Below are 27,569 nucleotides of genomic sequence, written 5' to 3' on the forward strand. Positions count from 1 at the left end.
GACTAAATTTGAGCCCAATGAGATGGTGAGGGTGGCAAGAGGCAAAGCCAGGTATTTACCTCAGGGGTGGACAGGGAGGGGGTGCCTGCAGCCGAAGGGCACCCAGCCCAGCCCCCAGGCACCCCACCTGGCCTCCTTTTTTTTTTAATCTTCCTTTTCTCTTCCCCCAACCAGAGCTCTGGGAGAAGACAAAAGGGGCGATGGAATTCCCATCAAAGGCCACCGGACACATGGTAAAGAGATCAGGGCCCTTGGGATCCTGCTTCCTCAAGGTAGTGAGGCCTCCCCGCCAGCCTGGCTCCTCTCTGGGATGGGGGTGGGGGTGGGGGGGTGGACTCTGGCCCTGGACTCCTCATATGTCAAATGCCAAACAGCAGGAGGTCAGCCTGAGTGAGGCTGNCATAGACGAGAATGATTCTAGTACTTCCAAAAATTAACTAGTGCCATCTGTTGCAAAAATGTGTCATGATTTTTCCGACAGCCCATATATATATACATAAACATAAATTACTTATACATATATACATAAACATAAATATATATACATAAACATAAATTACTCTTGCCCATATGTAACAAGGAAAACATGGGTGAAATAAATTGGTTAAGGTTTTCTTTAAACTTTATCAAATTCATAATGTGATTCTTGGAATCACTTTTCAACTTCGAGCTGTCAGTGTCTGTGTTTTTCCACATAGACACGTCATCTGGGCCATCACAAGTATCAGTGATACAACATTTCTTAAAAGACTGCTCTACTGAGTTAATTATCTGTCACTGTGTAAAAAAGTTACCCCAAATCTTAGCAGCTTAAAGCAACAAACATTTATTGTTTAATAGTTTCTATGGGTTGGGAATCCGGAAGTGGTTTAGCTGGGTCAAGGTCTCTTATGAGCTAGCATTCAAGTTTTCAGGGGTGGGAGGTCAGCCGGGGTGGGGGTGGGATTGTCATGTGCGGCTGGGGAATCCACTTCCAAGCTCACTCACATGGCTGTTGGCAGAGACCTCAGTTCCTAGCTGGGTGTTGGCTGGGTACTTCAGTTCTTCATCATGTGGGCCTCTCCACAGGCCATCTGACTGTCTTTAGGATATGGCAACTGGCCTTCCCAACAGCAAATGATCCAAAAGAGAGCACAAGTGAGAATTCAAGACAGAAGCCACAGTCTCTTTATCACTGAATATTTGAAATGACATATCATGATTTCTCCCCTATACTATCAGACACAAAAAAAACAGCCTAGAACCAAGTGGGAAGGGGCTACACAAGGGTGTGACTATCAGGAGGTGAGGACTATTGGGGGCAATTTTGCAGGCTCCCTACCACATCCTTCTAAGCCACTGACATCCATTCTGGAGGTTTTGATGCTGGAAGATGACCTTGCCAGATGGTCAATGAAAGTTTCCAGGTATCAGTCAGGACTCAAAGAGTCCTTACCTTGTTTGTAGACTGAAACATCATAGGATTATAGTTTTCCTGTCATGACACCAGGAAAGGCACCAAGTTTGCACATGTGTACAAAGGACAGCTAACCACAACTGCTATATGGGTGACAGCAGATTAAGAAGATGCTGTTGATTATAAGATGTATAATGATTTCAGAAATGTTAAAATGTGGCCAGATGTGCACTTTAGAATTGATCAGATACATTTTACATAAGAATGAGAAATTGTCGCTTCAGAGTTCATTAATTCAGAGACTCAACACCTTCGGAGACCCAGGTTCCTTCCATCTTCTCATCTAACACCCTCAGCATATCTGCTGTACCCCTGGATGGTTATCCTCAAGTCACAAAGTGGCTGTTGCTGTTCCAATTACCCCATGTGGGCCCAAATATGCCTCTTGGGTGCCTCCTTTTAAGAGCAAGAAAACCTTTCCCAGAGACATCCAGAAGTTTTGCCCTCTTGTCTCATTGACCAGAAATTGTTACTGCCTTTGTTAGTCAGGATTAGGTTCAGTTGCATATGCTAGCAAAACTCGAAGTCATTTCAACAAGATTGAAGTTTATCCTTTCTCATGATAAAGAAGTTTGAAGATAGGCCGTGCTAATGTGGTGGCTCCATAGTTTCAGTGTCATCAGAGACCCAGGCACCAGCCACCTCGTGTAATTTTATTCTCAAATTCACCTCATGTTCCAAAATGGCTGCTAGAGTTCCAACCATCAGATGCATGTTGTAGACCAGAAGGAGCAAAGCAGAAGGGCAAAAGGTTCTTCCTCCGCAGAGTGAGCTCCCTTAAGCCACCTTTTCAGATGTCCCACAGAACATTTCTATTTATGTCTTATTGGTCAGAACTTGGTCACATGGCCACACCTACCTGCAAGAAAAACTAGAAACATTTTTTAGCAAGGTACTCTGTCACCTTAAGTAAAATTTGACTCTTTATTCTGAAGGAAGAATGAATGTTAGATGACCAATCAGTGTCTTCTACTGCTCTCATGCCTAAAAAAAAAAATCACTGGTCGGGGAACAGGATTCATTACTAGGATTGACATAAATGCATCAGGATTCACTCCTGGGTTGGACACAGGGTTATGTTTCTTGAGCGGTAGAACCTTGAACAAAATCTGAATTCTGTTAAGGAAGAAACAGTCACTATTGGTTATTGACCAACAACCATTGCCTTTCTTTTGTGCTAACAGAGTCTTGATTTTGCTCAGGGACCAGGCTGCCATTTTCTTCAGGGGAAGTTGAACCCCTCCCCAGCCCCATGCGTGAATCTTGACTAGTCTGAGACAGCCATGGAAATCCCATTCCCTCTGCCAGTGTTTGGTTTAAGAATGAACATGTAATATGATTCTGGCCTATAAAACATGAAGGGATGTTCTCTGGGAGACTTCTACAAAAATTCCTCAGAGGCCAAAAGAGAAACAGCTTTCCTTGACCTTTGAATGGCGTTATCTGCATGCAATGTCTGGAACTGCAGCAGCCATCTTGTGACTTTAAGAGAAACCAGGGTACAAGGACAAAAACCAACATGATAAAGATGGCAGAGAAAAGTGAAAGAAATATGGTGGGATAGTCCAATATGGAATCCTACTCAGCAATAAAAATGATTTACTGATACACAGCAAAAAATGGATGAATCACAAAAACATTGTCTGAAGCAAAAGAGCCAGACACAAAAGAGTATATACAATTTGATTCCATTCATAGGAAGGCCTCGAACATGCAAAACTGAGCTATGGAGGTAGAAATCAGATCAGTTTTTACCTGTGGCAGGGGGTGAGGGAAAGATTGACTACACTAGACATGAAAGAACTTCCTGGTATGATGTCAATGATCTACTGGGTTGTCAAAAAAGTCATGACGTATATTTTCTCTGTTTCTCATTGCAAAAATGTGTCATGACTTTTCCGACTACCCAATATATCTTGATTAGAATGGTAGCTACCAGGTATACATTTGTCAAAACTCATCAAACCATACTTTTAAAATATGCATTCTACCACATATAAATTATATTTCAATAAAGTTGATAAAAGAAGGAAAGAAACAAACAAGAAAGGAGCCTAGGTCTTTGATAACATTGTTTAAATCACTGAATTAACCGACAGCCTCATTGTGGGACTTCTTGATTTGAGACATAATAAATGAACATCCTTATTGTTTAGCCCATTTTTAAGTTGGGTCTTCTGTAACTTGAAGCCCAATCCGTCTTGTCAAAAGTGGGGAGAGGCACCAGAAGGCCAGGGCACAGATTCAGCCCGGGAAACTGTGCACTTCGAGGAACAGTTGAAAAGGGCAAGTCTGAAGCTCAGCTTGATCTGGTCAGGTCTGCTCCCCACCCACCATCATAGTGAGCCCAGTACAGCTGAGGGTTTTTTCTCACCTTCCCTGACCTCCCTACCCCCACCTGTAAAATGGCACAACCCTAGCAATCAAAGGAGCTACTCTCAGGCCTCTGGTGATAATTCATTAAGAGAGAATGCAGATGGGCCGGCCAAGTGGCTCAGTTGGTTAAGAGCTCGCTCAAGAGTTTGAGCTCTGAGCAACAGCGGTTCGATGCCAGCCCAAGCTGAGCAGCCGCTAAGCTACCAATAGGTAGCAGGATGGCTCAGCTAANGCTCAACACAGGTTTGTTAGAGCAAAATGCAACCTCTCAGTCACATCTTCCCATCCATCCCTGATTAATCCCAGCACCAGACTGGGGATCAGGTGGCTCAAGTCTGCCCGGGTAGTGAGGGCAGGTAGAGGGAGGTATGCTTCCACCTTCCAGGTTCCTGAGGTAGTCAGGCTGGCTGTCCTCTCCCTAGCCCAAGTTCCCCTCTCTGCCCTGACTCCTTTAGAGAGAACCTCAAAGATGGTCTAGGCAGCACTGCCATAGGCCAGAACATTCACACACATCCTTTCCCCCCTTACTCCTACATTAGGAGGTGGTTCTTTGAAGTCCCTGGGTTCCAAGTCACTGAGCAAGTGACGAAAGGTAGGTGTATATTTCAGAGACAAAGGGGCACACTATTTGACACCAGGGCTCTGTCACCTATGAACTCATGCTTTAATGTTTTTATCCCCATGTGGCAAATGAAGACCCAGAGCAAGGGACTTGTCCAGGATGATGACACCTGATTAGTGGCAGGGTCATTGCAGCCCAGGGCTTGGCCCCTAGAGTGAGGGCCATGACGGGTCACCAAAAAATGGGATCTGGAGGCTTGCCTGTGGCCACTGCCCAACACTCCCATTCATTAGAACTCCCCACCACACCTCCAGTCCCCAAGGTGAATTTGGGCAAGGCACCGGGGTGGTTCCCACTGCAGTCCCCTCTCCTTAGCTGGGCCAAGTGGGGAAATGTCAGCATCAACAGCAATGACAGCCCCAAGCATGGTCACCTGCATTTCTGATCAGGCCTTCACAGGCCCACAGTCAGTCAAGACAAGAACTCAGAGCTTCCAGCTCCTGGATCCTGCCTCATTTAATTCTCACAAGAATGCTTATGAGATAGAAATCATTCTTGGTCCCATTTCACAGAGGAGACATAGAGTATTTAATAAATGCTGCATAAGTGGTAGCTATGATTTATCAAGACACTTATGAAGTGCCCGGAAGAGAGCCAGATTTTCCTGCCACTCATCCTGGTTCCTGCAGACAAGTGGATCCTAAAACAAAATAAGCCCTGGACATCATTTGTCCAGACGACACTCTGAGATGAGATGATGACCCCACACCCTGGCCCGGGCAGCAGGAACCTTTCCCACTCAAAGCCTGGCCCATCCTCTTGATCTGCTACCCCTGGTCCCTTAGCTCATCCCATCTACCTGCCAGTAATAAGGCCATAGAGACAGCACCGTGTGTGGAGGTAGAAGTGCTGGGCTGCAGGCCCAACTCTGCCCTCAGCACGTCAGAGGGTGCTGGACTAGGATGAGAGCTTCTTGACGTAGGGTCCCCATGGGCTCCAGGGACTCTAAAAACCCTCTAAAGCAGGATATGACGTTTAGTGTAGATTAACAGAAGTACATTTTGGGGGGGAAAGCTTTCATAAGTCCCTCTGAGGAGTCTATAAATAAAAAAAAGTTATGGACCCCCAGACTGGGTGATCTGGAAGACCCCTTCCATCCTAATATTCTTAGGCTATATGCATTTCAACATAAACTCCACTCACGTCCCATCCTTCAAGGCCAACTCAGCTGCCACTCCAGAAAACTGACTTCTTGATTCTTTGACTGCAGCACAAGGCTTGGGACCCAGTGCCACAGTCTTGAAGGGTCTCTCCTGCCTTGATCTTCCTTACTAGCCTGCCAGCTCCCAGAAGGAAGCAGGACCAGTCCAGGGCTGAGATGGCAGAAGACACCAGTATACCCCATGGTCATCCTAGTGGGGCTCGCCCCTGGCCACAGCCTCTGTCCACTGGAAGGCAGGGGCTGTTGCAGACCACAGGTGCACCCAGGCCTAGGGTCCACCTTACCCTGCTGCAACCCTGGAACCTCACTAAACCTCTCCCTCGGAGAGCCTGGTTTTCATTAAATCGGGTAAAGGAGTCATTAACTGCCAGCCAAGTCAAGAAGCAAAGTTCTGCTAGAAGGCACAGGGAGGGTGAGGGAGACCAGCCTGTCCTCTGCCCTCCCTGGCTGACCGATGGTGGGGGGAGGGGGAGTCAGGGAGGCTGGGCTCCTAAAGGGTCCAGCAACTGCAGCAGTAGGAGCTGGGGGTGGAGAGTGGGGGCAGTCTTGGCCCAGATAATAAGCAATTGTTAATGTGATCCATATGGATCCTGACTGGCCTCTCTGTTTAACAGGATGATAATGGCAGGGAAAGAATGCTGGTCTGTGGGGAGAGGAAGGGGCAAAGTCCTCCCCTGACTTGGAGGGAGGGGGAGGATCAGCAATGAGGGGGAAGAGGAGAAGACCCACCCAGGGGTCTCCACCCATCCAGGAACCCAGAGCTATTTGCCTGAAAGTGTCCAGATCCCATGCTTTGTAGACTGCCCTTACAAAACCCCCTTTAATTCAGCCAACAGATACTTACGAGGCATCCCCAAGGAGCCCAGCCCTGTGCCAGGCCCATGGGGGCAAGGTGCAGGGAAGTATAAGTTTCACCTCTATCCTCCAGGAGGCAAAGCCTAGTGTGGACTCAGCCACAAAGGCTGAAGGGAGGCACAGGTGCAGAGCCAGGAGAACATGAAAGGACAAGCAAGGGATAAGATCTGCGGGCTCTGGGGAGGCTACGTGGAGGAAGTGTAGCATCCGAGTTGGGCCTTGAAGAATGAGGAGGTTGTGGAAAGACAGGGACAATGGGGAAGGCATTTGGCTGAGGGAACAGCGAGAGAGCAAAGGCAGAGAGGCGTGAAATTGCGCGGAGAGTCTGAGATCTCAGCAATAAAGCTGCAGCCCAGGCAGGGGAGGGGTGGGGAGGGGATTCCTGCTCCATAAAAAGCGGTGGTCATGGAGGACCAGGAGGAAGGCAAGTAAAGGCTCTGGGAAAGACACTGGGGGCTGGTCCCTCTCCCCTGCCTCCCTCCAGTCTGTGTACTGGTATTGTCCACTCCCAGGATCCTTGGCTCAACCCACCCTTCTACCACCGCCAGAAAATCCCGCAGGGCCTCAGAGGCCATTCCTGTGTCTTTCAGCCCCCTCTTCTTCCCCTGGGAAGATGGGCGTCCCCCTGAGAAATGGGGGTTATCTGCGCCTCCCAGGAGCAACTCCACTGCCTCAGGTATCTAAATTCCCTTTGGCCCAAGAGGGCTTTCCCCCAGAAAATATTACAGCGAGGGCATGGGGGTCGCTCCTTACAAGGGTGACTGCTGCGGACGCCAATGGAATCAAGTGGAAATAAATGAAATGGCGTTAAACATGGGAAAGGGGGATTTACGAGGCCTGTCACCCGGTCCAGCAACGCCGGCCCGCAAGCCCCGCCCCTTTCTCGCCCACCCCAGGAAGCCAGTCCCCGCAGCGCCTCGGCATCGAGCTGCTCAGCGCGTTCGTACTCTGGAGCTAAGGCACAGTGGAGAACGGCGTTTGCCCCCAGCGAGAAGCTCGGGGATGGGGACTCCGAGGAGCCCCAGTCCAGGGGGATGCACAGGGGTTTCAGGTTGGACTCAAGAGGGTCTGGGGCTCCCTGTGCACGGTCAGTGTTCTTTGGACCACGGCACCACCCGGCCCACTCCAAAGATTCCACAGGGAAAGCTCTGGGCCCGCAGAACCGAGTAGTTCTCCCCTCCACCCCGCAGAAACCCAGAGGGAGGTTGGGACCGAGTCCCGGTTCCTCGCTGCCTGGCCGCGGGTAGGAGCCGGCTCAGCCGCAGCAGTCGTACGGACAACATTCTTCCGTCCTCTATTCTCCTCCAAATTAGGTATCCATGGAGACTGGGCCCGGCAGCCTGACAGCCCCACGGCCTAATCCTGATTTAGTGACCGTCCCTTTAACAGCCCACCCACCCGTCCACCCACCCCTGCGCTCCGGGCTGCCGCTGGGCGCAGGCTCCAGGCCGCTCACACTCTTCCCCCGCGCAGACCCCTTTCCAGGCCTCCTCCGCCCAGGAGGGGCACGAGAACTGGAGGGGCTGGGTAAGGGGGCCTACATTTGCTGAGCACCTACTGTGTGCCCAACCAGCCCTCTGCGGAGAGCCCTCTACAGAGCTGGTTCCTAGGAAGGGAATCTGTGTAGACCAAGAGCGGGCTTGTGGAGTGGGGAAGTTTATAGGGCTCCGTCTAGAGAGTTGAGAGCTCAGAGGGTCTCCCTTGTAGCCTGGAGCCCATGGGTGAAGGTAAGTGCAGCTTCCTGCAACATCCTGACTCCNGCCTCTTAGAAACTGCCCAGGCAAGATCACATGCCCCTTCAGATCCCTCTTGAGAGCCCGCTATGCCAGACCTAACTTCATCCTGAGCCACACTTTTCATGGTCCCTGGGAATCTTGGGAGATTCAGGAATCTGGGTGAGACTCTTTAGGATGGCCTGAAGGCCCACCAAGACTCAGACTCTACATGCCCAGGGGAGACATCTACCTTCTATCTCCAGAGTCCGCTCATTCACTCAGACTGGAAACCCTGGAGGCCCTGTGTCTCTTCCACCTCTTGCAGCCTCCACCCATCTAGCTGGTCACTGAGTCCCCTTGACACCCTCTGAAAGGATCCACATAGCTCTCACATCCCCCACCACAGCTAGCCCAGCATCTGCACTCATGTCTCTGCCCTCCTAACCCTCTTCTGAATGGCTGCCTGGGTACTCCTTCTATCTAAAACACTCGACTCCCACTCACCATGGAGTGAACACCAAACCCCATAGCCTGGCACCAGAGGTAGGTTACTGTGGTAGGCTTCTCACCACATATGGAGACAGTACCAGCCATGCACAAGGTGCTCGGGGCCTCAGTGAGTGGATTCACATCAAGCAGACACCCAGTGTTGGAGGCTGTGGTTACTGTCCAGCTTGGGCACTGCTGCTCTTCGGGGCTGGGAAGAGCCTTCAGTACCTGTCTTCTCGTCCCTCGGGACTTGGCCCTGCATGGGTGTGGGATGGAGGATGAGCTCAGGGCTCTCTACCAGTTTTCAGTCATAGGCTCCTTTTGCAGTCTGGTCAACATGTATGTGGCTTGTTCTCAAAGATACTTTGTCAATGCATGAGATAATACACAAGACAAAATTTTTGTAGCTATGTATGGTGACAGATGTTAGCTAGACTTCTGTGGTGATCACTTCACAGTCTATACAAATGTTGAATCATGTTGTACTGAAGCCAATAAAATGTAATATGTTAGTTATATCGCAATTAAAAAAATAATGCATGGGATGACTTTGTCAATTATACCTCAGTAAAGGTGGGGGAACATAAAATTTAAAAATACATGGGGCCACAAAGGGAATTAATATCATTGGAATACAATTCTATCCATGAACTTGTCCGGGGTCAGAGACCACCAGGCTCAGCCCAAGACACTAGAGCCCCCTCCTCCCCATCCCACCCCCCAAGCCAGGTTTAGGATCCAAGGTTGACTTAAGCCCGTGTAGGTGGCATGTGACCTCCAAAAAACTTAAGCTTTCAAGTCTAGGTGATCCTACGTTCCTGGGCCCCAATATGCCCCCCTCCCAGTGCCTAGAGGGTGGGTGAGGGACACGCCCCAGCAGGCTGGGCCTATGCAGAGATAGGGGAGCAGGCCCAGGCAGCCCACCCAGGCTTCCCCTGTGGCGCCTCTGCCCCATCCTCCACCCTCCCCAGCCCGGGGGTGCTGAGCTGAGTAACTCCAGCTATGCAGCCTGGCCGGTCTACCTGGGTGTGAGTGGGCAGAGTTGTCCTCAAGGGGGGTGGCCCCCCACACCTGCAGGGCCACAGGAACAGAGAGAGAGAGAGAAAGAGAACTTGGGGGGAGGGTGCTAGGCAAACACTGCACAGCCGCAGCAACTTCTGTCTGCTCCTATGTGCATCCCAATACATGCACCAGACACGGCTCTAAACTACCTTACACAATCATTCATGTAATCCTCATAAAAACCCCGGGAAGCAGGTGCACTGTCATTCCCATGTTACAGGGGAGGAAACTGAGGCACAGTTAACTTGTCTAAGTCATCAAGCTAGGACATGGTGCCACCTGCCTGGGCAATCTGGCTCCAGATGCTTTTCTGCATCTCGCCTAAGAAGCAGCTGTTCCATTTACCAACTGACGAAGCGCAGGTGTCTGTTGATTCTACCACCCTCACCAACCTCTCCTTAGCCCTCTTCTCTCAACCACCCCCCCCTCCATACTCAGCCACAAACCACAGAGCTTAGCACATTTCAAAGCGCTTCTCAGAGGACCAAGTAAGTCACGGCAGGTCTGAGACTCCAGACCCTGGTGGCAGTCACTGCCATGCCCTGAAGAGACTGATCAGAGAGGCAGGGCAGCAAGCTGCCTACAGACCAGGGCTAGGAGAATAGGGAGTGTTTCCTGGGAAGGAGAAAGATTCCTGAGGACCAAAGATCTCCAAATACCTAAACGACTGTCAGGTGGCAGACTGAGCACCTCTGTGCAGCCCTTTCACTCCCCCTTCTCGAATGAGGCGAATACTCCAGGAAAGATGTTTGGCTTAATGTTAGCTGAGAACATGTGGGCTGTCTCCAGAAGTGATGAGCTCCCCTTCAGTCAAAGCATTCAGCACAAGCGGCTGTCTCTGCTGGGAGGGACCACCCTGGGCAGGACAAAGGGCTCTTCCCCTTCTCTCTGGGCTATCTCCACTTGCATGTCTAATAGGCACTGCAAACCCAACAAATCCCACGCGGAACTCCTCACCATCACCCCGATCCTCCAGCTGCCTTCCCCACCCCGATGATGCAGCTCTGGCTTTCCCAATAAGGGGCTCAGAGTTTAAGACTCCAGCCTGAAGAGGGCTACAGTATGGAAGATGGTGACATAGGCATAGCCATCCCCTATAGAACACAGCCTGTCTGGAAAAGAAGCCCCTTCTGAGAGGAGTGAGGGTCCAGCCACTAATGAATGCTGTCTCTCCGAGGAGCTGAGTGGAAGGGGCAATTTCCCCTGGGGCCAGAGTTCCCAGGGAACCCACAAGCTTGGGGGCGGAGGGGCAGAACCACATGAAAGGGGTGACGGGGGGTATTCTATTTTTCAGTATAATCTGAATCCCACCAGTTTTCTTTCCTGACTGGCCTGGAAAAAATACAAACACCCCAGACTCTTGAGCATCCAACAGCTAAACAGGCGTCAGCAGCAGCTGGACTCTCCGTTTCCCACTAATTCCCACTGAATTAGGGCTTCTGTCACCTATGAACAGCCTCCCTAATCTCCTCAGCCGGTGATGCATGGCCCTGCTGTCAAATACTGGCCTTTTCCCTGAGTCTCTCCTCTCCCACCCATCCTGTGTCCACTGCACAGCTCTGAGTGTGCCACGCCGCAGCTCATTCGCCTTCAGTGGCTCCCTTCTACACAGGGAATCCAAGGAGGGCGGTCCTGAAAGCGGAGCCTGTCCCTTTGCTTCTTCGCTGGTCCCCAGCTGTCTTATAAGCTCCTTGAAGGTGGGCCACATCCGAAAATAATGGTTGTTAAATGAATGGCTGCATAGATAAAATACCCAGGGTCTGGCACTACTGAGAGAGCCCTACCAAACGTGCGGTGAGTGTAGCCATGCTTTACATTAGGTGCCTGTGGCAAAGCAAACAATGCCAGGGCTAGGGATGTGCTCTGATCCTCCCTGGCCACATGGGACGCTGAGGGTTGTAATGGGAGATCTGAGGTGTGAAGGCCCCATTCAGGGCCTGGTACATAGGTACTCAGTGGATGCATGGGGAGTCTCAGGAATCCCAACCCAAGCTGGGCACCCTCGGGAGCCTGCCTGGGGTACACCCAGGACCCTGCACAGTGCTGGGACACAGCAGGTGCTCAACACAGGTTTGTTAGAGCAAAATGCAACCTCTCAGTCACATCTTCCCATCCATCCCTGATTAATCCCAGCACCAGACTGGGGATCAGGTGGCTCAAGTCTGCCCGGGTAGTGAGGGCAGGTAGAGGGAGGTATGCTTCCACCTTCCAGGTTCCTGAGGTAGTCAGGCTGGCTGTCCTCTCCCTAGCCCAAGTTCCCCTCTCTGCCCTGACTCCTTTAGAGAGAACCTCAAAGATGGTCTAGGCAGCACTGCCATAGGCCAGAACATTCACACACATCCTTTCCCCCCTTACTCCTACATTAGGAGGTGGTTCTTTGAAGTCCCTGGGTTCCAAGTCACTGAGCAAGTGACGAAAGGTAGGTGTATATTTCAGAGACAAAGGGGCACACTATTTGACACCAGGGCTCTGTCACCTATGAACTCATGCTTTAATGTTTTTATCCCCATGTGGCAAATGAAGACCCAGAGCAAGGGACTTGTCCAGGATGATGACACCTGATTAGTGGCAGGGCCATTGCAGCCCAGGGCTTGGCCCCTAGAGTGAGGGCCATGACGGGTCACCAAAAAATGGGATCTGGGCCACAGCCCTATGGAGGCTTGCCTGTGGCCACTGCCCAACACTCCCATTCATTAGAACTCCCCACCACACCTCCAGTCCCCAAGGTGAATTTGGGCAAGGCACCGGGGTGGTTCCCACTGCAGTCCCCTCTCCTTAGCTGGGCCAAGTGGGGAAATGTCAGCATCAACAGCAATGACAGCCCCAAGCATGGTCACCTGCATTTCTGATCAGGCCTTCACAGGCCCACAGTCAGTCAAGACAAGAACTCAGAGCTTCCAGCTCCTGGATCCTGCCTCATTTAATTCTCACAAGAATGCTTATGAGATAGAAATCATTCTTGGTCCCATTTCACAGAGGAGACATAGAGTATTTAATAAATGCTGCATAAGTGGTAGCTATGATTTATCAAGACACTTATGAAGTGCCCGGAAGAGAGCCAGATTTTCCTGCCACTCATCCTGGTTCCTGCAGACAAGTGGATCCTAAAACAAAATAAGCCCTGGACATCATTTGTCCAGACGACACTCTGAGATGAGATGATGACCCCACACCCTGGCCCGGGCAGCAGGAACCTTTCCCACTCAAAGCCTGGCCCATCCTCTTGATCTGCTACCCCTGGTCCCTTAGCTCATCCCATCTACCTGCCAGTANTCTGTATGTATATATACAGAGGGATCTCTACACTATTTTGTAACCTGTAGACAAATATTTTGAATGTCTTTCTTTGTCTATAACTACGTTTATACCACATAATTTTAATGACAGCTGAATTCCATTATATATGGGCATGCAAGAATTAGTTTAACAAGTTTTCTTCGTTGTGGATTTTTTCCCAGTAATAAAAGCTTAGTGATCAGACTTTTAACATCCACCTTGTGCGTGTGCTTGATTAGGATAAATTCCTAGTAATGAGAGACTGGGAATGAGAGACATATTTTTAGTTTGAAGGAGCCACCAGCCCAGGCCTCTAGGCGGTGCTCTCACATCTCCTCCAGGCAGCCCTCCCTGACTGGCCTTCCAGGGCCCAGTGCATCTCCCAAGGCCCACACCTTTCCCAGTAGCTTCATCCCTTAGCAACCTGTCCTGGAAGCCCTAAAAAATGCTCAGAAAACCTGGCTGGTGAAGGCCAGGAGGGGCCTGGGGGGTGAGCACAAAGCAGGCTTGTGTGGGGCATGGAAAGAGGCCCCGCCCCTGGGGTCTGCTCGCAGAACATTCCTCCCAGGACAATGGCTGCCTCGGAATCCCGAGAATGAAGGAGGTCCGGAGACTTCCCGAGTCCACCCACTTCCACCCCCCACCAAGTTGTACCCGTCCCAAAATGGAAAGAAGGGGCACTTGCTTTAGGGGCGGGGTGGAGAGGAACAGTGCATCCAAGCCTACAGCCCCCCCACCACCTGCCCCTCCTTTTACCAACTCTAATCCACAACAGGGCTCCTGAGTCCTGCCCAGGCATCCCTTCCCTGTGGATCTTGGGCAGAGTCCTGCTCTCTCTGTAGGCCTCTGCTTCTTCAACTGTAAAATCAGGGGCTTGGAGTCAGTGGTTGCTAAGTCCCCCACAGATCCAAAATGCCCTAATGTGGTGGTGGTGAAGAGGTGCACAAGCTTCAGAGCCAGACTGCCTGAGTTCAAATCCAGGTCTGCCCTTTACCCTGTGATTTTAACACCCCCACCTCAGCTTTCCTGTCTGTAAAGTAGATTGAAGATAGATGCCCATCCCTCAAGGGGCTGTCCTGAGGAAGGATGAGAAGATACTCATGAGACAACTGGTTGATTCCTCAAAGTGTGTGAATGGTAGTCCTTGAATGGCGATTCACACTTAATTCTGACGGTAGCTAGATCCCCAACGCAAGTCCTCTCTCATGCCCACTCTAGATTTTGGCCCCTGGACATTTGCCCAACAATTGGCCATACCTCTGGGAGATGAGGGGCAACTGATACCCCAAGGAAGCCGCCTTCTTGCATGATTCCACATCTTCTTGGATGAGCCATAAAGCCATACAGCTGTAGAACTATAAAGGTTTTTGGGTGGCAAATAAAATTGAAAATACAGGAAAACTCCTGCGTCAGATCACATGTCTTCATTTTTGTTTGGGAAATGCAGGTGTTTTCAATACAGCCAGCAATTGGTGACATAGGATTCCAGGCCCTTAATAACTCACTGGAGGATTAGGACTAACACACCAACAGTGAATAGTGTGGGTTTCCTATCAATATTTTTGAGCTGTTTGCCGCACTCCCTTGCCGAACCACCTCCCTCTCTCCCACATACACCTGTTCTCTCCTTCTCTTTTCTCACCTCCTCCTCAACTCTAATATACTCCCAGATTAAAATCCTCTGCTGCAAGTACCAGAAAACTCACCTCACAATGGCTTGTACAATGAGAACAACGCATATCATATTTCATCCAAGTTAGATGCCACAGATGTTAACAAGCACTGCTACGTTATGTACCATCAGAAAGAAAAAAACTGCCTATTAAGTTGACACAAGGATTTCTTATCACTTAGAATTTTTATTTATTTAAAAAGTTCTCTTAGACCTACATGGATATATTGGGTTGTTGGAAAAGTCATGATGTATTTTGTCTATGTTTTTCANGCGATAATACATGGCTTCTACAGACGGCCCTCCATTCTTCCTAGCTCTTTTGCTTGTGTCACATCCATGGTGGAGAATCCCACGCCGCTCCCAGGGGAGGCAGGTGCTGTGCTTGGGTATGGGGCACGTGTATATATGCTGGGCTGTGTGAGTGCATGATCTTCCTGGTTCAGAGACTTGGAACAAGGTATTTCTGAAAACATCAAGAAAAATAACTCAGCCGGCCCAGAGAGAATCCGCATTAAGGGTTTTGAAGGGAGAGGGGAGAGTTAGAGGGAAGATGTGGAGAAGCCAGGGAGGGAGGAGCAGGTGAGGTAAGAAGGAAGGAAAGACAAGGGCCTAGGGGAAGGATAAGGTGAGGGGGGAGGAAGGGAGAAAGAAGTGGAAGAGAGGAAGAGGAAAGGGCGGGGAGAGCTGTCTTTGTGGTTTTCTGGATTGGCCACTCAGGACTCATTAAGAAGCAGGAAAGGAAGGAAATGTGTCCCGGTTGGGATACTGCGATGCACGCCCAGAAGACACCACACCCAGCTGGCTGCTGTGTCCTCCACTTTCACTAGGCTCAGGCTGCTCCCCACAAATGGAAGCCCTAGCCTTCCTCTTTCTGGCTGTTTGGACTTCCAGTTCCCCATGCCTCCAAAACCCCGCTTATCTGCTCACTCTTACTGTTTGTGTGCTTATTCCAGCTTTGCCTTCCCAGGGTGCTACGGGCTGTTTCTGGGTCCAATCCTCACCCCACAGCCAGCCTACAGGCTCTTAAGAGCCTCCAGAAGAATTAGAAAAAGTGTGCCTGGACAGACACAGCTCTGTGCCAGATCACACAAGGCTTGGGAGGAGGATCTGGAGCTGGCTATCAGTCTTCTTCTCTCCCCCAGGGACCCGACACTCAGGACCCTGGTATGCACTTCGAAAATCCTCATTCTACATCTGGCTCTGCCGTTTGATCTGGGAGCAGAAGCACAGCCACCCTACCCCCATCTTGTAGCACAGCCTTGGGGCCAGCACCCCAACCTGATCTGTCATCATGTACCTTTATCATACAGCCCGACAGCACCCACACCATTTTAATACCTCAAGGCCTCTCTCCCTGGAGTGTCATTTCCCCATTCTGCCTGGGGAGCTCCTATCCATCCTTCAGAACCCAACTTATATGCTCTCTTCTGTAAAGCCTTCCCTCGCTATCCCCTACCCCCACCAGAGCTGGTAGCTCCTACCCCAGAGCTCTCCGAATCCTTTTTCCTAATTTCCAGGTGTTGAGCTTCCTAGAGGAACCCTTCTCTCCCTATACTCTATCCAAAGACAGAAGGCTCCACCCATGCCTGCCTGGCTCACTCTCATATGTGCCAGCTCCTCTGGAAACCCACTGGGCTTCTCCCTTATAGACCCAGGGCAGAATGGGGAACTGGAAATCCAAGTGACCCAGAGGTCTCCCCACCCCCACACTGCCCTCACTGGGGCTCTGCCTGACAAGATTCCCAGCACATCTGGTTGTACTTAAATCATCCAGCGCCCAACTGCCCAGGCATGTTCCCTGCTTTTCTCCCCCTTGCCCTGGCCTCCTCCCCTTCCTAAACTAGCCTCCCAGCCCTCTCCTCCAGGATGACTTCCCCGATTGGCCCAGCCTCTGTATCCACAGCCCACCCTTGAACCTGATCCTCTTTGGGTCTGGGGTCTAGAAGGGTGTGTGCTCAGCATGGCTCAGTGTGTGGAACTCCATCCTTCAAAGCATTGGTCCTGGATNGGGGGAAAAAGAGCAAATGACCCTTGGTGTGTGGAGAGTGTCCTTGCGCCATTCTCAGGCCCGCCCCCTCGGCCTGGCCGACGGGGCGGGGAGTTGGGGTGGGGGTGGAGGCCGGGCCCGCCCGTCAGGGTGGGGGTGCTGTCCGCCGATGAGGGAGGAGGCCGAGATTGAGCGGCGGGCCCGCCGAGCGTGTCCGCTGGGTGTGAGCGGCTTCCTGGGTCGAAGGGCAAAGGGGAAAGCTGCCGGGCCGGCCCGCCCCGTCCACCAGCGGCCCAGACCCTCTATCCCAGGACTGCCTCTATCCCTGGGTCAAAGCCTTGATTTCTCACGCTTTCGTCCCCCCTTCCCCGCCCCCAGGTGAACTGAGCTCCTACAGCGTCCCAGACTCGGGTGGGCCAGCCCGGGATGCAGAGGGCTGGACACGCACAGCCGGGCAAGTCCACCGCTCTGCACAGCGCGACTCCGAGTGCGAGGGTGGGTTGGTGCAGGGGTGGAGGGAGAGCCCTGGACGTGGGCCGCAGAGGGTAGGGTGTGACTTCTAAGCAGTGGGCTTCACTGGAGGGCTTCGCCCAAGAAGGCCGCATTCCCTCTGGGCCAGGCGGGCTGAATGGTGGAAGGCGAAGATGGAGGATGAATCCCAGACTTGTGGTGTTCTAGAGGTGTCCAGAGGTGTTTGTTGATGGGCGTATTCATTCAGCAAATACCTGCTGAACGTCCACCCTGTGCCAAGCGTTGGACTAGGCGCTGGGATATTCAAGAGGGTCCCAAAGGCACATCTCTGTTCTCTTGGAGCTCCCAGTCCAAGAGTAGACACAATTCTATCAGACACACAGACAAAACGCTTCAGCTTCAAAGGCGATCCAGCCCGGAAAGGAAGCCTGCAGAGTGAGGGACCCATAGTGGAACCCGCTTTGCCTCTCAGAAGGTTATAGGAGATGGGGTGGTGCTGTGCTTAGGTTGGGGGGGTCCAGATACATTTCCTGAAGGACATGTTGAGCACCCAGAGGGTCCCAAGACCATCTATGTTCCCACCCAAGGGCAGTGCTTGAGGGTCCTCTCTTCTGAGGTGATTCTTTTTTTCCTTTTGTGTACTGTTCGGCCTAAGTACCAGTAGGACAAGGTTGCCCCTGGGCCCCTCACCACCAGCCTGCAGGGCAGCACTCTGTTCTCTGTGTTTTGCAGAATTCTAAACACTTCCCTTCCCTTCTCATGATTGTTCCCCTGGGGGCTCTAGGTTCTGGCCTCCTTAGGGCGCCCCCGTAGGTACCACTCAGGGAAAGGGAAGCAGGAGGCCCTCAACAGCTCCCATGCTTTTCCCCACGCACATATGGAACAAGACCAGTGCTTAAGCAGGTTCCGGAATAAACCAACGTCAGGATCTTCTCCACCCCCAGAACCTTCTCTTCTCCTCCACTCCACACCTCCAGGACCACACCCTGGCACAGGGGAGGGATGTATCAAGGCTCAGAATACTAGTGCAGCCCATGGCTTCAGAATTAGAAAGGCAGGAGGAAGCAGGCCACAGCCACCACCCTAGGAGAGCTGAACCCCTTGATGAAGGGACCATCCCAAAGGGTAACAGGGATAGAAGGACCTCACTGAGTATTTCTTACTGATGGGGCATCTGAGGCCCAGAGAGAAGTGACATGCTTTGGGTCACACTGCAGAGCTGGATCTAGAATCCACTATGCTCTTTCCACCCCACTTGTGAGACACCCCCCCACCCTACACCAAGGGTTAGAGGCAGGAATTAAGGGAGAAGCCAATGTCTACATGAGCTGAGTGACCTCAACCAGCAGGACTAGTGCCAGGAGATCAAGCCTGGCATTGCCAGGGCATTGCGGCTGGCTGTCACTGGGGCCATGCTCAAGGATGAGGTGGATGACAGGAGTGAAGATGGTGGGAGGAACTGATAATGCGCTCCCCTGAAGCAGCGGTCCAGTTCTCCATCCCCCGGGATCCCTGGAGAAAAAAATGCTCTTTCAGTGCGAGAAGGAAGGACAAGGTTAGACCTCAGGAAGNAAAAAAAAAAAAAAAAAAAAAAAAAAAAGAGAGAATGCAGGGAGCTCAGCACAGTGCCCTGCACATAGTAAGGACTCCATACGGCTTCTGTGTTACCTGACCTGGCCATGGTGAGAATTACCTGGGCCCAAACCATGCAAAGGTACAGGGAGAGGAGGAAGTAGAATTCAGAAACCTGCAGGAAGCAGATCGAGGAACTGTAAATGATGGATGACACCAAGGATTTGGGCTTGGGTGACAATGTGGATGGGATTACTTCTCAGGCTTTTGGCAAAGGGTTCCTGCAGTATCTATTTTTATCACCAGGTAGTTGCTGATAGAGGGAGATAAGATACATGGAAAGAGGAGCAGATTTGGGGAGTAAAAAAAAAAAAGAAGATAAGTTGAGTTTGAGGTGCGTGTGAGCAGTGTGGAGTGGTAGACAAGAGTAAGGACTCTGCCACCAATTAGCTATGTGATCTTGGGCAAGTTAACCACCTCTCTCGGAGCCTCAGTGTCCTCATCTATAAAATGGGGTTTCTAAGAGCACTTACCTCATTAGTTGCTATAAAGACTGGATGAAACAATACATTCAAAGTGCTTAGCATAGTGCCTGGCACATAGTAGGTGCCCATTAAATAGTGATAATAACTGTCATCATCCCTCACACCCTGCCTGCCTCGTCCGCCTAGGCAGGCAGCCTCAGGCTGGGATACTGCCGCTACAGTACCAACTATAGCTGACATGGATGGGGTTTCTTGAGCTCATACTTTGCCTTCTCCTTCCTCAAACAGGATGTGCCCCTGCACAGGATTTCCTCTCCTTTTCCTTTTCTTTGACCTGTCCCTCCCTTCCTTTCAGTCTCTACTCTTCCCTCCCTCTTCCAGGAAGCCATTCTTGACTAATGCCTCCCCCTTCCCTGCCAACCTCTCCTCAAGCCTCCCTATAGGAACTGGTCTCCCAGCCCAGCGCTCTAGCTACTCTCTTCCATTGCCTATCTCTCAGTAAGGACCACTCCATCTCCGATAAGGCCTGGCCCCATGGGGACGCTTGCCCAGTAAGGGAAGGATGCCCCCTCTCCATCACATCCCAGGATGAGGGCTCAGAAAGGGGTGGGGGCTGGTGAGGAGACCACCTGCCAGAATGGCAGCAGACAGGCCAGCTAAATCCTTGACCTATGATTTAAGGGGTCGGGCATAGTTCAATAGAGCACTCCAGGCTGAGTCTGAGCTCATTCACACAGGTCAGGGGGATGAGCAGCAGGGAGGGGAGGTGGACCACCTCCCCCAAGAGCTCTGAGGCATAATCCAACACCCTGAAAAACCACAAGCTCCATCTGCATCAGTGCAGAGCCCCCCTCTGAGAGGTGGAGGAGAAGGTGGGAGTGAGAAGGGGAGGTGGATCAGGGATCCGGTACGTGGGAGACCCATGGAATCACAGTACCTGACAGTATGGGCTCAATAAGGCTCCTGTTTGTATTCATCACAGGGCCCTTTGCTATGTATGTCCTGAGACCCTGCAGCTTTGCCCAGAGTTCCCGGGTCAGCCCTAGCCTCTGTTCCCTCCTCTTCCTCTGGAATTTTCCTCCCAACTGGGTCTACTAGGATTTGGGAGCGGCCCCTTAAAGAATAGGAGTGTCCGATGGAATACTCAGTGCCAAATGTAGAGAGATTTTCCAAGCCATAAATGCCAGTAAGGTCCCCCAGGAGGGCCAAGCCTGGGTGCAGCTCTCAGCCAGAGGCCTGCCTCCACCCACTCCGGGACTCCCCACAGGCCTTAGCCCAGGTTTGGCCCCCGGTAATACTATGCAAATGAGATGCAAAACAAGCAGAGACAGCTGTAGAGATTGGCTAATGAGGGAGAGACTAGGTCCACCCAATCCAGGGCCTCCCAACAGCCTGGGCTCCCCGCGCCCCCCCTCACCCAGCCTGGTCCCGCCCATAAATCAGTTCGGTCAGCGTTAATGGCTCTTGACTAATTGCCTGGACTCCGGCTGCAGGCTCGGGTCGCCTGCATTAAAATTCAATCAGGCCCAGCGCTGAGCTATTAAATATTCATTGGGAGAGCTTCCTGAAACCAGGTTGGGGGATGGGGATGGATTGGGTTGAAGAAACGACCTGAATCCCCAGAATCCCCAGCTTCAGAGGAGGCCTCCCCACCTCCCTCTCCCACCTCCTACAACTGCCTGATTTCCATCCCTTTGGGCCTGATTCTCTTTGGAAATCCCTAGCTCTCTGTAGAGACTTCTGGGAGATTGAGCTGCCCCGGAGAAGGAGTGGGTGTTCAATTATGCCAAGGGACTGCCTTAGTCATCTGCCCTGTATCCCGACCGTGTCTGGTCACCTCACCCCATGGACCCCTTAACCAAGTGGCCACTGTGGGCCCCTATCAATGCTGGAACCATAGGTTCCACCAAGAGAGGAATAGCTCCAAGGCACAGATGACTTTATCCTCAGCAGAGGCAGGAGAGGCCCTTAGGTCCCTGACCCTGCTGCCTTTGCCAGGGGCTTTCTTGGCATTCATTGGCCATCTTTAGCATGGCTAGAGAGAGCTTCAGCCTGGGCAGCATGGGGTCTGTGCTAGAAGAGAGAAGGGGGCTCTGTGCATTCCTCCTCTTCTCTCCCCTTCCCCCAGGAATGCAGCCTGTCCAAGCTCCTGGGCCCCTGGCCTGATGCTGAGCAGGCTGCCTGGAAGTCCTCAAGGAGGGTACCCACAGGGAGAGGGCTGGGCCTGCAGGGGGGGGGGGCATCGGAGTGTCCAGGACTTAAACAGGAAATGCATCCCCCCACCACACACACATACATACACAACATAGTTGGAGGGGGTTTAGTTGGTGTGATGACAGCCATGGCCCAAAGGCTAGAGTGAACCCCTCAAATAAGACGGGGAGTTTTTCTAGGGCCTCCATGTTGTATTGAGACATCTTGTGACACAGCTCTGGTCCCTGGGCTAGGAGGTGTTCGAGCTGGAGGAAAGAGAAAACACCAGAAAATTTCAAGGAGAGACCTGTTTCCCTCCCCAGTTTTTACAGCAAATCGTCAGGAGCAAACCACCTGCGCACAGCCGTTGGGAGTGCTCCCTGCTCTGGTGCCTGAGGTCTTGCAGGAAATGAACCCTGTGGGGTATGGGGGAAGCTAAGACTGCCAGAACCACGGAGTGCCTGCCCTACAGATGCTGCAGCACAGGAAGGATGAAGGCAGAGGGCACCAGTTTCTACAAGGCCAGAAGCAGCTCAGGGCTGCAAGAGGAGTGTGAAGATCAGGGGAGGCTGTTTGGGGGGATACTGGAAAGGACTTTCTTATTCCACTATTCTGAGATCATCAACCCTTGACCCAGCATGAAGCCTAAAATTCTTGCCTGAGAACCAAATGTAGATGCTCTCCCAGCAGAAAATGGGGACCCCACGAGAAGCACTGCCTCTCCAGGACTCAGGAGGGCCCCAGAGCTGGGCGCAGGACAGAATGTGTCTGGCAGCGATTAGGAGAGGAACTGGGGCTGGGAGGCCTCAGGCTTCAGGGGGTCAGGAGTGACCTGAGCCAAGTGTCCGATTCCAAAGCCAACCATCACAGGCACTCCGGGATTCCAGCTCACCCCACGTGTGGTTCCCATTAGGGCTGGCTGAGGTCTTCCTGAAGGCCAGGCAGATTCCTGAGCCCCTCCCCCAATGGCCCCTCCCTCTTCTGTCTGTTTGGAATGTCTTATCCAGTTCCTGGGGTGGCCTGCCAGGGTGCAACCTCAGGGATTTTCAGGAGCATCCCACTCCACAGAACATCCCCACCCACTTGATGATGTGTTTGTGATCCCTTAAAGGGGACAACGGGATAGGTGACACATTTTTAAACCCACCCCTCCCCCCACCTCCAAAGGCGAATCCCTGAAGATCTCTACACTGTGCCTGAGAGCCCTCCTTCCCTGGGTCAGCTGCCTTGGTCCAGGCCTCAGCCCCTCCGGCCTGGACACTGGCAGCTGTCCCCCCATTGACCAGGCCGTTCCTCCGTACTGTCCCTGAGTGGGGAGCCTAGAACCCAGGCCTATGTTTCAGATCATTTCCCTCCTAACACAACTTTCAATAGTTTCCAGCAACACAGCAGCAGTCGCTATATGCATCCCTAGATATGTTTGTGTTGTGTATACTTTGGATATACCATTTTAACCTATGCTAGGAGGCAACACATAAAATTATACATTTCTAATTTTTCTAAATATCTGACAACACTAAGCTTGCATTCCTGCATGACAGCAACTGGCTGGGGCTAACCATTTTGGCCTTCAGAAGGAATCCCTGGGGCTTACATGTGCACCATAGTCTCCACCAGTCCCTAATGTCCCCCAGGTGTGAGGCCCAGATGAGTGAATGGCCTTTTTTATCACTGGGCTGGCTGTGACCTTTCTATCTTACTTCCGGTCAGCTTCACTCCTTCCAGCCATGTCTGCTTCTGTCTGTTTCTCACTATCTGTCCTCACTTCAACAACAACTTGCTACAACAAGCCCAAGTGTAAATCCCTTGGCCTGGCATATGTGTCACTTTAGCCTCCCCTCACACACCTGTCTGCTTATCCCAGTCAGCTCCTCCCCTCCAACACTCTTGCTCCGGGCACACCAAACTTCTCCCTCCTCCCCAGACACATCACGTACTTTCATTCTCCCAAGTCTTTGCACATGCTGTTCCTTCTGCCTGGAACACCACATTTCCTCTTCTGCTCCTCGTGAATTTCTATTTCTCCTGCCAGCCCCAACCCAGAAGCTACGGACTCCCCCAGAAGGCAGTATCCTCAGGTTATCCAATGGTGCCTATGGTTCCAGGCCCTCTCACACTGCATCTGTGCCCTGCAGGGACAGTTCCTCCAGGGCTGGGAGTAGGCCTGCTTGGCACCCCTGGGGCTCACCTATGTTGAGGAATCAGGCCATCAGGTTGGTGGTTTGATGATTGGGGGGGGAGGGGGTTTTCGCTCAGCCCCATTGGAGCTGGCCTTTGTGGCAAAGACAGGTTTATTGAAGTTGGCGGGTTGCAAGAAGAGGAAGGGCTGGCATTCTGTGCCATGAGGTGAAGCTCCTGGGTCCTAAGCAGAAGGATGCCTGTGTTGACATAAGGAGGTAGGCTAGGGCTTGGTTTAGACCCCTGAGGAGGTGGGTGAAGATATATAAGCATTTAGGGGAGTTGCTCCCTGCCCAGGGCAGTGGGGTACTCTCCTCTGCCCTGTGAATACCCCCAGTGCTGTCATCAGTGCTGGAATTGAAAGGTCAAACAGAGCACATCCTCACCACCTAAAGCTGATGTTGCAGAGACCCCCAGGAGAGGCCCTGAAGCCAACAAGACTGCTCCCATGATCTGTTCCCTGTGCCTCCTGTCCCTAGCCCACCCTCCCTCTTCTCCAGCACAGCCCCTGCCTCCTCAGGGTTCCTAGCTGTCTAAGCACCTTCCACAGGGCCCAGTCAACCTCTGTCATCACTTCTCTAGGGACAGGCCTGATGCCCTTGGTCTCCCCAGGACAAGCAACCTGCCCTCTGTGGAATCATCCAAGAAGTAGGTCCTGGGGTTTCCTGATTTTACAGGCCAGGAAGCAGGCTCTGAGCAGTGAAGTTGCGTGCTCCAGGCTCATGAGTAGTAAGTAGCTGGGTGGGAATTTCAGCCCGCTGTGTCTGAGAGCCAAGCTCTGTCTCTAAGCGCCCTGCCTCCTCCCCACGGGTTCCAGGCTCCAGCCTTAGGTTCCTCCCTGTCAGCTCCCACACACAAACCAGTCACCTCCATCCCGTACAGAGATGGATGCGTCAGTATCCCAAACCGAGCATCAACCACGGACCAGCGCATCTGTGGGACAGTGCGTGTGAGTTCAGGAGGGGCAGGCCTAGACCCTTCAGAATTCCCCACTTCCTGAGGAGCAGAACCTGAACCTGTCTAGTAATGCTGTGTGACTCCAGCTGGGGACTCCCCCACCCCCGCCCTGCCTTACCAAAGGGAGGCGGGCGGGGGTGGGGGCGCTCCCGGGGCTGCCCAGCACTTGCTCCAAGGCTGGCACGAGGGTCATGCCCCAGTTTTCGCCCCCAGGTGCCCGGGGTGCGCGTAAGAGGGTGGTGTTAGCACGCGCCTCAGCCCCTCCCCCAGGCTGGGGTGGAGGGGGAGAGGAGGAGGGAGCAGATGGCAGCAATTACGGCTTGGACCTTCCCCCGCCGGTAGCCGGAGGCCGGAAGATCGGCTCCTTGCGCTTTCTCGAGCGAGCGGGAGGGGAGGCGGCCTCAGCGGCCCACCAACCGTGGGGGGCCACAGCGCAAGCCCGGGAGGGGACTTTCTTCCCCCGGGAACGGGCTGGGAGATTCCCTTAGGAAAAGCCAAGCGGTCCCTCCGCCCCCTCCCCCTTCTCCCAAAGTTGTTTAAGGCCCGTGTCCCAATAAGCCCGGCGCCTGTAGATCTCCAAGCTCTGAGGATTGTCACGTTGGGCCAGTGGTCCTGGCTGAGGGAAGGGGAACTGTACGGTTGTGCAGGTTGTGATCTAAACAAAGGCCGGGCGCAGGGGGTGAATGGGGTCTGAAATCGAAGCCTTGGGCCTTGGCAGGTGCTGACTTGTTATGGAGGAAGGCAGGGGCACCTTTTCTCACAAAGGGCCCACATGAGCAAGCCTGGACTGCCCCTGATTTAGCGCTGCTGACTACAGAAAGGGGACCAGCAAATGGCTAGAGTTGGTCTCCATGGGTCAGGGGCAGGGCCAAAGAGTGCAGGAAGACTCTTGTGACCGGTACAGAGACCACTGGACCAATTAGGCTTTCCTGGCCTTTCTCTCTTCCTGAATTCCCCTCCCCTGTTGTCCAATCCATTAGCAAATTTTGTTCCTTATGTCTCTAAGATATATCTTGAATTAGTCACCCACCCCCTCCAGCATCCAAGCCCCTATCGCCACCTTGCACAACTGCAAAGGCTTCTGTCTGCTCGGCTGGCTCCCCAACAGTCAGTTCACACAGCTGCCAGGGCCACCTTTAAAAATACAAATTAGACACACTGCAGTTGGAGTCACAGGCGAATAATGCTGGTTTGCAGCCATTGGTTGCTTTCAGGCCTGCAATGGAATTGAGCAACAAGAATTCCGTCTCCTGTCTCCTAAGAACATAGCAGTCAAGTGAAGGAAGGACCTTTATTCCTCCCAAGTCTAGGGAGTGCCAATGACTCTAAAAGCCACTGAGAACATACCGCCAGACCCACCCAGAGGGCCAGCAGCACAGGGCACCATCTTCCAACCAGACTGTCATCACCCTGCGTGTCTCAATATCGTGAGCTCACCATTGATGCCTGCCTCTGTGCTTCCCCTGCACCGCATCACAACACAAAATGTGCACAGGGAGGGGGAGCTGATGCTGTGCCCTCTAAACACAGAAGCCACTAGCTTCTAAGCCTGCGTGGTCCAACACAGAAGCCACTAGCGGTAGGCACCTGTGACTACTGAGCATTTGGAATGTGACTAGTCTAAAAGGAGAAGACCTGCATGTGTAAAATACACGAGTCTGATGGCTTACTATGAAAAAAATGATGTAAAATATTGCAAGAATTGACTTTATGTTGAGTATATGTTGAAATGATAATAGTTCACATATATTGAGTTAAATAAACTTTATTAAAATAAAAAAATACAAATAAGAAAAAAAAATCAGAGCATGTCACTCCCTGCTTAACAACCTCCTATGGTTTCCCTCAGAAGAAAGCCCCAACTTCTTTTTATTTTTTTAATTATTATTAGTGTCAGGTGTACAAAACAATGCAATAGTTATCCTTTTCACCCCTCACAAAGTGACAACCCTCCTCCCCCCATCCACTGCCCTTCCCCCCAATATCATACATATCTATTACAATTCCATTGACTCCATTCCCACACTCTACTCCACGTCCTGTGACTATATATGTATTAAATTATAGTTGACATATAATATTATTCAATGGCAGCTTCAGATGTACAGTGCTCTGGTCCGGCCTCTACACCATCCATGAAGTGGTCTCCCTAACAAGACATGAGACCATCTGACCCCCTAAACAATATTTACAACATTATTGATTATANTTAAGATTTGGTTCAGATCCAGAAAGCTGTTCCCATAGCACCTCTTGCTGTCAGCTATTTTCCAAAAGGTGTTGCTCATATTAAAGAACAAAAGGGAAATAAATACAGAAAACACAGTAAATGTAAAAAGACACAGACCATGAAGAATGGTTTGTGGATATACCGTGACCTGCTTCACCAGGGCTCCAGGTTTGAATGTTCGTTCATTTATTCATTCATTCCTTCAATAGTATGGACTGGTGCGTAAGTGTACTAAGCTCTGGGAGTAGAGACTTGAATAAGACCCCATGTGGCCAGTGAAGGAGAGGAACAAGTGGACGAACAAATGCAAGATGCTGTGATGGACATGAGTGGGGAGGCAGTGAGGTGCAATGTTTGAAAATCACAGACCCTGGGTTGAATCGTGGCTCCCCCACTTTCCTGCTGCTGCCCTGTGGGGAGGGGAGGCACTTGCTGGAGCCTGATGTGACCTGAGAGGAACCTGATGGGATTCACACTAGGTAATGTGAGTGGAAGCGCTTTGTGAAGGAAGCACTGAGTGAGTTGTTGCTATTATTATTAGGCTCGAACATTGCCTGCCCGGTGCTTACTGCTCATTTTTCTGATTCCTAAACAGCTGTCTCTCCCTACCCTCTGAGGGAGGCCGCCACGTTGGAGAAACTTCTCCTTTGGGGGCCACTAAGGGCAGGCAGCAGGCAGTTAGGGTACACACACACACACACACACACACACACACACACACACATTTGTTACACAAGGAAAACACCTTTTTACACAAATTAGAAAATACAGATAAGCACAAAATCAAACAAACACCTTAACCCACCAT

At 51.8% G+C, this 27,569-nt stretch overlaps 1 protein-coding gene across 1 annotated transcript in view; it reads left to right on the forward strand.

Annotated features, from left to right (window-relative positions):
* Positions 1-16,844: 16,844 nt before the first annotated feature.
* Positions 16,845-27,569, forward strand: part of ANKRD33 (ankyrin repeat domain 33) — a 32,512-nt gene continuing 21,787 nt past the window's right edge. The window contains 2 exon segments of the mRNA XM_019623877.1: positions 16,845-16,896; positions 17,054-17,170. Coding sequence (XP_019479422.1) covers positions 16,845-16,896; positions 17,054-17,170 — 169 coding nt within the window.

Source organism: Hipposideros armiger, unplaced genomic scaffold (assembly GCF_001890085.2).
Source record: "Hipposideros armiger isolate ML-2016 unplaced genomic scaffold, ASM189008v1 scaffold_569, whole genome shotgun sequence".
NCBI lineage: Eukaryota > Metazoa > Chordata > Mammalia > Chiroptera > Hipposideridae > Hipposideros > Hipposideros armiger.